Source organism: Anopheles coustani, chromosome 3 (assembly GCF_943734705.1).
Source record: "Anopheles coustani chromosome 3, idAnoCousDA_361_x.2, whole genome shotgun sequence".
Lineage (NCBI taxonomy): Eukaryota > Metazoa > Arthropoda > Insecta > Diptera > Culicidae > Anopheles > Anopheles coustani.
The window spans coordinates 19,369,850-19,382,331 of NC_071288.1; the positions used below are offsets into that span (position 1 = coordinate 19,369,850).

At 50.0% G+C, this 12,482-nt stretch overlaps 1 protein-coding gene across 1 annotated transcript in view; it reads right to left on the reverse strand.

Annotated features, from left to right (window-relative positions):
- Nucleotides 1–2,092: 2,092 nt before the first annotated feature.
- LOC131259387 (uncharacterized) overlaps nucleotides 2,093–12,482 on the reverse strand; it is a 94,454-nt gene continuing 84,064 nt past the window's right edge. Inside the window, exons 14-21 of the mRNA XM_058260867.1 lie at nucleotides 12,290–12,443; nucleotides 11,822–12,222; nucleotides 11,435–11,749; nucleotides 11,072–11,363; nucleotides 9,661–9,861; nucleotides 5,814–7,671; nucleotides 3,291–3,592; nucleotides 2,093–3,214 (exon numbers count right to left, since the gene is read on the reverse strand). Of these exons, the coding sequence (XP_058116850.1) occupies nucleotides 2,093–3,214; nucleotides 3,291–3,592; nucleotides 5,814–7,671; nucleotides 9,661–9,861; nucleotides 11,072–11,363; nucleotides 11,435–11,749; nucleotides 11,822–12,222; nucleotides 12,290–12,443 (4,645 nt within the window). The remainder of the gene's footprint in view (nucleotides 3,215–3,290; nucleotides 3,593–5,813; nucleotides 7,672–9,660; nucleotides 9,862–11,071; nucleotides 11,364–11,434; nucleotides 11,750–11,821; nucleotides 12,223–12,289; nucleotides 12,444–12,482) is intronic.

Consider the following 12,482-nt stretch of genomic DNA (forward strand, 5'->3'; position numbering starts at 1 on the left):
TTGGTGGTGGTGTTGTGTAGTGTTTAGTTTTTCCTCTGCAGGATAGCCGATGAAGTTTAATTTTAACTAACGGATAAGTTAAACGAATGGATTCATTTTCGACATCTTAAATTGGTGGCAATAATATACATTCTTTTTAATAAGATTAATTCGATCGGGAAACATTATCAATCGTTTGATTGTGAACCATTTTACCATCTTTTGCTAAATAAATTAAACTAAAGCTATTGAAGTTCGGTTTTTCTCTCATGCCTATACGTAATGTCTCACTCCCGATCACCCTTCCTTTCCTTCTCCTGTACCTCTCATTCCTGTATCCCTTTCTCGTATTTTTTCCAGTTCACAGCTTCCTTCATGCTCCCTAGCTATCGATATCAATTCCAAACTTTCACTTTGTTATGCATCTCAGCCGTGTGTAATGTTGTTATGTATGTTTGTTTGCTTCTCCCGAATCCGATCTGCTACGTTGGTCTTGATTCGATCAGGTTAAGGTCTAATTTTGTTTTGACTACTATTGTTTGGTTACAATCCCGCTAGTTTCCTCCTTTTTAACGTCCTCAATACTAATTGGCAAAGTTAACTTTCTACCATTTTTTTCTTATGTTTAGCGGACCTATACTGTTATGCTGTTTGTTTTCTGTGTTGTATGTTTTTTTTCCAGTATGGATCGTTTTTCGTTGGAACAAACTGTTATAAAAGATGAAACGCAACGATTAATCGACGACGACAGGTAGTACAAAAGTAAGTTTAACATCTGGAGATCGTTGGTTCACATTTCTACGTTAGTTTTTGGTTGTTGAAGTTCCGTTCTTGAATCTTTCAACTGAACTGGTATGAAGTTTTACAGTCGGGGAAGAAAACAACACACGGATTGAACGTTTCTTGTTTTGGATTTATGATGATTTTTCTTTGTCGCTACTCTGGCGTGTGCTTATTTTCCACTCCTAGACTACCGCGATAAGTACAGTTGGTCAATTTTCGTATGTTTTGTATGGTTTGTTTTCCACCTTCGGTACGTACGCTTCTTATTTGGCTATATTTGTTTCTTACGGTTCGGTCCTTTGCGATTTGTTATTGTTTGCCTCCTGCAGCTCTTATAGTATCGGGTTGCGTTATACACTAAGTTTGTATTTCTTTAGCATTTAGTGTCTATCTCTTTGTTTCTATTGTTGCTTTTCCTCCCTACTCACTTTCCTATGGTTTAAACTCTGTTTCAATACGAAGAAGAATGGTAGTTATATAGATTTTTTTAGTTTACTCGAACGTTAGCAACTTTTCTTGTTTGTTTTGTTTGTTGTTTGGTTTTTATTTTTAACGTGGACTAAATACTGCTTTGACTGTGGTGTTGCTTGCCTATTCCTACCTTTTTTCTTAGTTTTAATTTCGCAACATCTTTCCTGATACAGAATAGGTACCAAACCAATGATAGATTTATTGTTGCAGTCAACATAAGCCCTTTCGCTTGGGAAGTTTCACTTTAGGTATAATTGTTGTTGCTTACTAACTTCACTCTAAGTCAGAACTTATGAACGTCTAGGTTAAAATCATTTTGTAACTTACAATCTAAAGACACTACTCTACGAGTAATCGGCTAAGATGAACGAACAGAACAAGCTTTGAAACTAGAAGACAAAAAAACCGTTTAGCTGTTTTGTTGGTGAAGTTTCTAAGGTTTTGTGCTTAATGCTTCATCGAAGAACGTACTCATGAACAAAGGCTGTTCCAGTGATCTGTGGTGGTAGATGAAAAAAATAGGACCCGTTCCGGTAATCCGTTTAACGGAAGAGAAGTTTCTCGAATCGATGTACAAGTTTGAAACTCAATTTGTTTTTTTATTTGGACGGGAATGAGTAAACGACTAGTTCTCCGTTCAACGGTAGCTACGTAAATTGCCAATTTGTTGCATAAATATGTGCATCTCACTAGTGAATAATTTTCCCGAGCACGAGCCCCATACGGTCTCACAGTTGTGCACTCACGAGGCTCACTCGTCGGGCTGCAGGCTCGGGCTGCTTCTATTGCTGGTCCACTCGATCACGACGACCTTGGTGATGCTGGTGAACATGCACACCTCGCAGTGAAGTCTTAATTCTCAGAGACGATCTTTGTCCCGGTCGAAGCTGAGCGCCTTGAAGATGCCGCTCCGCGACCGCGAGCCCTGCCCACTGCCCCCGCTACTGCCCGAGTGTGATGCCGCTCCGCTTCCATTGCCGCGTCCCAGGCCTAACCCGAACAGGGGCCTCCGCTGCTGGTTGTGCTGATCGAGGCTGGCGGCCCGGGGTCGTCCGAAGGCATCCCGCTCCGTGCTCTCCACGCTGCCATCCGTGTCCGTGTCGCTCCGCTTCCGGTGGCTCCGTCTCCGCACCAACCCATCGCCACCCTCCAGCTCGCTCGGGAAGTCGGTGCTGATGCTTTCGCGCTTCTTCAACTCCTTCGCCAGCATGCGCACTTCCCAGTCGTTGTGGTTAAGTTCTTCCTCCTCTTCGACCTCCTCTAGCCCTTCTTCTTCCTCTTCCTCCTCTTCCTCCTCCTCCATCTCCTGGCCGGCCTCTTCCTCGCCCTCCTCATCTTCACCCACGTCTGCCTCGCCGATGTCCTGCTCGTCATCGCAATCATCGTCGTCATCGTCGTCGTCATCCTCCGTTTCGTGACTCCGGGAGTGTCTACGCCGCACCAGCCGCCTTGCTTCGTCACCCTCGTCCTCCTCCTCGTCGTCATCCTCGTCCAGGAGGCCTCTCCGCTGGAGACTTCCGCGATCGTCATCGTTCTCCGACTGCGACTCCGACTGAGAGCTCGAGGTGGGTTCGATGTTTAGGATCACGCTGTCCGAGATGATGTTTCCCGTAAGCTCCGATATGACCAGATCACGGTACGGGCTGCGGATACGGTCCGTCGTCGACAGGGAGACCGCCGTGGTCGTTGAGGTCGTCGTGGTGGACATTCGCCGCGGTGGAACCGGTGGTGGCGGTCCGGAAGGACCACTTCCCGCGTGGGTTCCGGACTGCTGCTGCTGTTGCTGCCTGTGACCAAGCGGGGGCGAGTCCTTCCGATCGAAGCTTTCCTGGTCGGTCGACTCGTCCCAGGTGGGTCGATTACGGAGCTGCCGGTGGCGCGGGGAAGTGCGTGGTTTCCTGCTGCGAACCTTCGGTTGGCGCGGTGCATCCGAGTCGGAGTGTGGCGAGGAAGCAAATATTGTGTCCAGCGAGTCACCACGCTGTACAAAATACAGTGTCGGACCGTTTGAAAAACATATGGTGTGAATATAAACACATTGCACCTTTCATACTCACCATAAACGGCAGCTCGTTGGACGAACCCGTACTGGCCGAACCGGATGACCCGGACTGATGGTACGGTACGTCGCCACCCTGCTCGGGCGGTAGCTGCACCATCAACCCCTGGTGCTGTTCCGCCTCCAGCTCCAGGATGCGATTCTGCAGCTTTGATATGATGTCGTCCCGTTTCTTCACCTCCAGCTCCAGGTTGAAGAACTCGTCCTGAAACTTCACCTGTATCTCCTTCATATGCGTCTGGATGACCTGCTTGATGCCGAGCAGCACCTCGCCGAAGAACTCCTGCTCCTCCAGCGAACCTGCACGCACGTACACACATACATACACAATCGGAACACACATCGGTCGAGTTGGTTCGATTTCGTTTCGATTTTTTTGGAGGTTATTTTAAGTGTTTCGTTGGTTGGTTTTTATCACAGATTTCCGCCGAATTGGGATGGGTTGGATAGAAATTGAACCAACGGCCCCAAGTGATAAAGTGGTGCAACAATGTAAGGAATCGGATTCAATGTCGGCAAATTGTGGGCAAGTAGTTACATTAAGGTCAGTACCAAGGTGCATCCCGTTTCGTTTGGGGCCGGAATTATGAAAGAGAAAAAAATAGTTCGGCATCGAGAAAAGACGAGAAGAAGTGGTAGAAGAGGAGGAGGAAGAGAATAAAAACAATAGCAAGAGAAATGAAAGAAAAGAGAACACTTAATTAGAACGGGTTTCCTTCGGCGTCCTGTTCGGAGTGCTTCCCGTCAGATCGGGGGTCTCGGGGTGTTTGCATCAGGCCAGAAATACGCAAAGTGTTCCTAGATTGGCGGTGGGGTAGGAGTGAGAGAGATACCATAGGCGCATTTGGAGGGACAGGACTAAAGGCGTGTTGGGATATTCTTTATCGTGCTGCATGCGATAAAGCGCACCGAGGCGAGGCCGGTTGTCGATTGTATCCTTCACGATGTCTTCGGGACCAGGGCTGGGCCCGGAAATGACCATAATCGAAGGCACTGCTGCCCCGGATATCGGACGCCGTAACAAAGTTTGCAGACCCGTTCTTCGAACTATTTTGGGCCGGGAAAGGCCACAGGCCGTCTTGGAGCAAAAACCAAGCCGGGCACTACACAGCTTCCGTTCGGCCTAGCATTCCCTCCCTCGACAGACATTGGAGTTCAGCCAATCAACAACGAATCGTGCCAGTGCCCTAATGGCCGGTGGTAGGAACCAGGGAGTGTGGGAGGTGATTTGGTGGCGGAAGGCAAAGGCGATTGAGAATTGATAGAATTTCGGTTCGTTTGGGAGGGAGGGAGGGAAGAAGCGGTCGTACACAAGGGTTCCTGCAAAAGGACATCGATACTACAAGCCAAGCAACACGGCCAAGCTTAGGCAGGGACGGACTAGATGAGTTGAATGATACGTTGTTTGGGCATGCAAATAACACTATCGAGATTGGCCTGAGTACGTCCTTTCCTGTAAGATGCGTCTAATGATGCTTGCTAAAGTGCTTCTCCGTCTGTTTTGCTAGAGAAGCGTGAAGAAGAAGTCCTGGTAACGGAATGCATCCTTCACAAGCTCCTCATACGAGTACGGATGGGTCTCGTCTCCTGCATCACAAATCAGCCCAACCAAGGTACGAGGAATTTCAATACCTAACACCATCTCAACCGATGGCAACAGCAGATTGGCTCACTTGTAGTGATGTCGATGATAATGAAAGGAGTAGATTATCGAAGGATAACGAAGAACAAGAGCTTCTCGTACGAGCAGAATTGGCAAACAGACAAAGCTTCCTAATGCATGGTGCACAGATTATCGGTTACAGAGCAATGAATGCCTATGGAAAGTAGGGGCGGAATTCGATTATCTCGGCACCATCCAACAACACCCGGCTGAACGGAGTTAATATTCATGTTGAGCATCATGAAGATGAAACTATTTCGGAGAAGCACAATCCCGAGACAGACCGAGGTGTCTAATTGATTCAGTTTCAATTCCTAGCCATTTGTAGCTTATCATTCCAAGCCATGCTTCGAGTACAAATTAATATGCATGTTGGGAAACAATAGGAGCACTGTTTGACATTTTATTACACGTTTATCATGAAACATTTATCGGATTTAATTAATTTTCGAAGCGTTGAAGTTAAGAGATTGGTAAGCGTTACGCGTAACGGCTGGTAACGCCTTCAAAACCGGTTCGTAGCGCCTTCGAAACCTGTTCGTCGAACCGGTTCTTCAAGGTCATAAATCACTGGCGCCATCTGGTGAGCGGAGCCACGTACTACTGTAATTCCCGGTTCGAACTGGTTGAGAAAACGCTGCTAGCGTCATCTGGTGGCGTAGACTCGTACTGCTCTAATTCCCGGTTCAAACTGATTTAAACGGATTAAAGGAAAAACGTTTACAAATGTTTGGCAAACAGAAATGGCGACAATGATGGGAGTTTGCGATGCAAAGAATAAAAGCTGCCTGGAAAACTGTCTAGTAGTGAGCGGTGTGAGTTGAATAACTACAACTGTATGCTGTGGCCTCGACCTACCTTTGATGAGCTTGCGTTGGCTGGCCAGGGCAGAGAGGGACGTTCTCGTTTCCTGACCCGTGGCGTCCGGCTCGAGGTGCAACCCCTCGTCGGCGTGCGGATCGTAGGGAAACCCCCGGTGTGCATCGCCATTGCTGATGACAGCGAGCGCGTGCCGGGTGCCGTCTTCCCCCACCAGCGACGCCCCGTCGACTCCCGCCGGAGGGCCCGGCGGAGACGCCCGGTGGAACTGGTGGTGTTCCTCCCGGCGGTGAAGGTGGTGGTGCTCCTCGTGGAGCACCTGATAGTAGCGTTCGTGCTGCTGTTCGATGGTGGTCGCCACCGACACGCTGTCGTCGCTGGTCGATACCGCGGCCACCGGCGACAGGGCGATACCGGCACCGACCCCGGCGGCGACACCGGAACCGGCACCGGAACCGGAACCGAAACCGGCGACCGTTTGTGCGCTAAGAAGGGGAAAAAGACTACGTTCTTCAATAGAGTCACACTGGTTAGCGCTGCTGGGAGGGCTAGAGAGTGTGTTCCTATGGAAGGTGACGCTCTTGGTGAATTTGCTGTGTCTGGCAACGTACCCTTCGACCGTCTGGGCCCGCATCAGCTTCTTGAGATCGCGCGTCGGGCGCTGTTCTAGCGCCGCCTTGTCCTCGGACAGTTTCTTCAGTATGCTCTTCAGCTGGCGCCGCTCGAGCGTCTCGTTCGACTCCGGGCTGAGCGGCAGCAGCCCGTTCGAGTCGGAGCGCCGCGGGGACTCGCTCTTCGAGCGCACCGAGTTCGCCATGCCGGAGCCCTCGCTCTGGCTGCGCGTCAGCTGGTCGAGCGGGTCGTGCGCGCTGCCGGTGCTGGTGTTCGAGTCGGTGCAGTCCAGGCTGAGGCTGCGCGTCTTGATGGCCGACTCCAGCTCGGCCAGCTTCTGGCGCTCGTTCAAGATCTTCAGCTTCTTCACGAACGGCAGGCCGCAGTACTCGGGCGATAGGTCGTCGATCGACATGTAGCTCTTCGGTTCGCTGTCCAGCTTGATCGGTTTCGGTTTCATCCGCACCCGGGCCGGGCCCGTCCCGCTGCCTCCCCCACCACCGAGGCTGGCACGTCCTGGGTGTGCCGCAGTCCCTCCGCCGGTGCGCTGCGTACCACTCCCGCTCGCCACCTCGCTGTCGCTGACCGACGCCTTCTCACCGGCCGCACAGGATAGCACCTTGTTGGGCAGGAAGGCCGTTTGCGGGGCACTGGTTGTCGGAGGAGCGGACGAGATCGGTGGCGGGGTCAGCGAAACCAGCGAGTTTAGGTTCAGATCCGCGGGGATCGAGGTTTTGATGCGGCTTCGCTTGGACTGCTTCAGGATCGGCGACTCCTCCGATGCGGACGCGTTGTTCAGGCTGGTGTAGCTTCCACCCAGACTCACCACCGTGGCCAGCTTCAGCTTGGACCACGGTTTCAGCTGGTCGTCCCGCTGGAGATGCCCCAGCGAGCGTATCCTATCCTTAAACGTTTGCGTCTTCTGAGTGGACGGTTTGGCGTGGTGTTGCAGCTGCAGCTGTGGCTGTGGCTGTATTTGGTGCGCGAGCTTGCCCTGCGGGGCCGCACTCTGCTGCAACAGGTGCTGCTTCAGGTCGGTGGTCTCGTGTATCGTCCCGGGCAGGGACGGCAGCTTCGCCTCGCCGTGGTGCTTCGAGTCCTGATGGTGCAGGCTACGTATTCGATCCTTGAAGGACACGCGCATCGTCGGCTTCGGATGGTGATGGGTGGCAGTGCCCGCCGTGTTGAGTATGGGGCTCGGTGGGGCCTTCACCGTCGGCGACGTGGGGCTCATGCTTTGTACAATCGATGGCGAGCTGGACGTTTGGTTCGACGTCACTTGCAGCTGCAAGGCGGCCGGCGTAGGGTAAAGAGAAAGCACAATGACGGACAACACATTACTTTGCGCTAGTGACGTAACCGCGGTGTCGGATACGAAATGGTCACGTGTCCGGATCGAACGGATGTCTAAAGGAGGGTGGACTGGGCTCGTTAGTATCCGGGTACGAGTACGCTTTAGTTTGCTAGTTGAGGTGCACTAATTTGCACACTCACTCGAGGCGCTCGAATTTTACAGATGGCCCGCTCGACTTTACTTTGCTCTTTGGGTCGAGGATGGGTGCTCTAGTTTTGGTGGGAAATTTGGTGAAGTGTGCAAAGAAATCTAGAGATTATCCATCAAACTCTATGTTTTTACACTCTTGTTTTTAAATTTACATCGGATAGGATGCAACAGTGCAAAAGGGGTTTATTTTATATTGTTTCATCTTTCGTGGTGATAGCGGTGCCTACGAGAAAAAGGGATGCATCTTTACCTCCATACAGGCTGGTCGGAATTGTTACATTAAAAAAAGACACACGCACAAACTGCAATCAATTGGAACGTTTGCTAGAGGGCATGTGAGTAGATAAGGAACTAGTTTTGCAATGGGGATGCGGGTTCCTGGACCATCGGCATGCAACTGCCAACTTCAGATGAGGTTATCTAACCCATGCAGCCTTGTCTTTGCCTTGGCCTTAGATGGAGAAGGATTTTCTAAGCCCTTCTCAGGTTTAGGTGAGCTTCTTCACGACACAAGACTGTTGTTGTTTTCTATTAGCTTCGTGATAAAAGGACTTCCGCATGGTAGCGTCAGCTAGAAAGTAGGTCAGTCGGGTGGAGGCCAAATGAAAACCGAGCAGTCTCTCGGACAATAGACTGCCTGCAGCAGACACCGATGCCACCAGCCGTGCTGTTGTGTTCTTCTTGGGCGCTCGTTGCGTTTCGAGATGATCTACACCAGGGGTCGGCAAAGACCGGCCCGTAAGAAAGTTTTAGACCAATGGGCAAACAAAAAAACCTCGGAATTCTTATCAAATTTGTTCACGATGTCACACTTTTTTTTTGTTAAAATATCTGATTAAACTATTGAAAGCGATGCACAGTACCAGGCAACTAATCAAAATACTTTTATAAGTACGCATTTTACTATTAGTCGTTCTAATACTACTCTGTTTCGCTTCGAGTATCGAAAAGGGACAAAATAACATGTTTACTTTGCATCCACAATGACTACTTCCATAATAACATTTTTCGGTACCATTACCAAAACAAATATGGTTTCCAATATTTAAAACTTCATGAAACTGAGGTATTTAAATAACTGAGAGGAAGCCAACGAAACATTGATACGGTAGCATAATTTAAGTAAATGATAAATTTGAAATATGACGAACAATTTGTTGAAAAAGTACTAAATTCGACGAACATAAGTATCAAAACGTACGATGAGAAGTACGAATTAGATTAATTTTATGCTATGTTTATGTTTCTTAGCATGTGTACTTACGTACTCCATTAACAAGGGTTTAATATCACATTCAAAACATCTGACCCTTTTCTTGGAACTCGTGCCGACCCCTGATCTAGACAGACGCAACGTTCGCTCCCTTCCGGCAGGGATTAATGGTTGAATTGAATAACTAATCCACCCGAAAGAGTTTCATATTGTACGGAGAAAGGTAGCTTTGAGGTTCACATTAATTGCAACGTGTTGCAGGAGGTGATTAGAAGAGAGCAAGCTTAAATGCAATGCAATCTATCGCTTCAAGATCAAGATTTTTCTTGAATCCGTTTCGTTGCTCTTTCTGAGGTTGTGTGAATGGGGAAAAGACAACCTCGACAACCTTTTTTTTCCAAATGTTTCCCAAATCATTGACTGATAAATTTAAACCTCGTTGAAAAAGTTTAGTTGTGTGGTCCCGTCGTTCTAAAAAAACAACAACTCCTCCCTTGCAAGCTCTCGTCAATCCATCAGCCCGGCACCGGCTGCACCGTCGCCCTTGCCGCCATTACCTTCGATTGGCTTTCCTTCGCCAGCCGATCCTCTTTCGCTTTGAGCAATTTCAGTCTTTGCATCAGCGGCAACCCGGCGCCGATCACTTCCGGTTCCGGTTCTTCCTGTATCGATTCCTGTGGTGATATGGCAGAGGTTACGTGAGTATGCGGCGGTGAGATTATTTGTGCGGTCGCCTTCGCGGCTCGTTCCTCCCGGTCCTGCTCGTTGGTTTTTGTGGTGTTTTTGTTGTTGTGTGCAATGGTTTATTTTTTTTTCAAATTGTTGTTGTTGCAGCATATATTCGCGGTGAAGTTGTTGCAGTTTCCGAAAAATTACAATGGCAGTTGCAGTTGCAGTAGTGGTTTCGGTGGCAGGTGATTAAAAGGTGGTGATGGTGTTTTTTTACATTTTTTTTGGTTTGGTTTTTGTTTCGTTTGGTGGGGTACACGTGCATTTTACACACACATATACGTACACGTACACAGAGACGGGTACAGACACACACACACACACGAACACACATTTACATATGTCAAGTTATACGCGGGTACGTGAAAATAAAAAAGAGAAAAAGAAGAGAAAAACAAATGTTGCTAAAAAGGCGGCAGGTCTAAGAGGATATTTACAACAATGTGTTGTTTAATGCCTGATCGATGAATGCGATGTATGAAGGCTGCATGGTGGCGATGAGGGTGATGTCAATGATGTCGGATGATCGATGGCAAGTGCAAACTATCGATGGACGCTGGTCTGTATGAGCCTCGATGTATTTTCTTCATGAAACTTTGCATATACTTTTGGGCTGCAAGATGTCATACATTCTTTTTGTGTTGTCTCTTTTCGAAAGCGTAACAACCGGGAAGAAAAACACTAACAAACGGAGTCCTAGCGAAGCGCACGGAAGGACATAAAAACCCGGTGCTTGGAGTGTGGGTGGAATATAAAGACAAAAAAGCTAGGGATCTACTACTCCAAACTCGGTACCGAGCATTTAGGAAGGGTTAGGAATTGAACACTAACACCGGAAAAGAGATCCCCCGTACCGGGGATGTGGCCTACGTTCGGTGAGGGTTGGATCCTACCTACGGTTAGCTCAATCGAATCTACATGGGGGCGGGAACGAGTACTGCCGTGACGTCTTGCAACGGCTCGGTAAGCGCTAATACACAGCAGGTTGAGAGCTTGTGTAAGACTGTGGTGTGTATCGGATATGAGGAGATGCGCTGATTCATGGCGAATTATGAGTCGAGTTGCTTGAATGCGTCAGCGTGAGTGTATATTGTCAATCTCTGCGTGTTTAGTGCGTATGCGCGTGTGATGATACAAATGGTGTTCGGATGAGAAATCCCCTTATGAGGTGTGACCCTACTGGATGATGGTGATCGTGTGCGCGTGATCGGATGAGCGGTGTATTACGGTGCCACTGACTTGTTTCTCCTTGAGCATCCGGAGCCGCTGCAGCAACGGAAGCCCCGCGCCGATCGGACTCGGCACCTTGTCGTTGTCCTTGCCCTCGTCCTCCGTGTGGATGTCGTCCGATTTCACGCGCGCCATGCGCTTCAGCATCGTCTTGGGGGTTTTGCTGCCGCCACTTCCTCCACTGCCTCCACTTCCGCCACCGCCGCCGGCCCCTCCACCTCCTCCACCACCGCCGCCAGCGGCGTTCCCATGCAGCGGTTGCATCTCGATCGACTCATTGCTACGTCTGGTCGTGCCGGTCCTAGCGAAACGATGTAGAGTAATCAATCCCCATGGCTGGGGAGGGGTGTGTTTGGACTTGCGGATACATACCTGGACTTGCGCAGCACGTTCTTCAAACCCTTCACATCGCTCCTTAGCTTATCTACGATACGTTTTGAGGCACTATTATCACTACTATCACCTTGGTTATTGTGGGTATTTGAGCTACGATCACCGGCGTGTTCCTTCGCGGCGTGCTTGCTGGCGTGCTTCTTGTTGACGCAGCGCACCTCCATCAGTCTTTTCCGACCCAGCGTCTGCAGGATCTCTTGTGCTTCCGGGTAGTCCTTCATCGCGGTCAGCACGTCCTCGCGGGACAGCGAGAACAGCTCCGAGTAGCCGACGGAGCGCACGTCCGCCGTTCGTCTGCAACCGACGGGAAGTGGTTGTATTAGTTGGCGATGCCATTGGACCATCGGACTCCCCTCCCACACTCACTTGTTCAACCCGTCCAGATTGAGGATACCGATCTCGCCGAAAAAATCGCCCGCCTTCATCGTCGTCAGCACCTTGCCGGTTTCGCTCAGCACCTCCAGGATGCCGTCGGCGATGATGAACATCTCCCGGGCGACCTCCCCCTTCCGGCAGATCGAGTCGCCGGGCGTGAAGATGTACGCCTTCATTTTCAGCACCAGATCGTGCAGAAACTCCGGCTGGCACTCTTGAAATATTGTCACCTTTTTCAGCACGCTCAAATTGACATGTAAGGCCAGTTCGGTTTTCAGCTTGTCCGGCAGCAGCCCGAGCGCGGTGTTGATGTCGCCGCCCCCCTGTATGCGACCCCGCGACCAGCTGTAGTCGTACCATCGGAGTACCCGACGCTTCATGCCACCGGGGACCTTTGGGAGTTTAAGGGAACACCGATCATCAACACGGTTCGCCAACTCTCGTCTAGCAAACACTTACCTTGTGGTGTCGCATGTACGTCTTCGCGCCATCAAGGAGCCGCTCGAACTCCAGCCGATTCGCGTTCCGATTCGTGATGACGTTGCCGACCTGGCCGACGATGGTGGCAAATATGAACACACCGATCAGATAGCTGACGATGGTGAACACGTATCTGTTGCCGGTGAGAGGATGAAGTCACTTTTTAACCAAC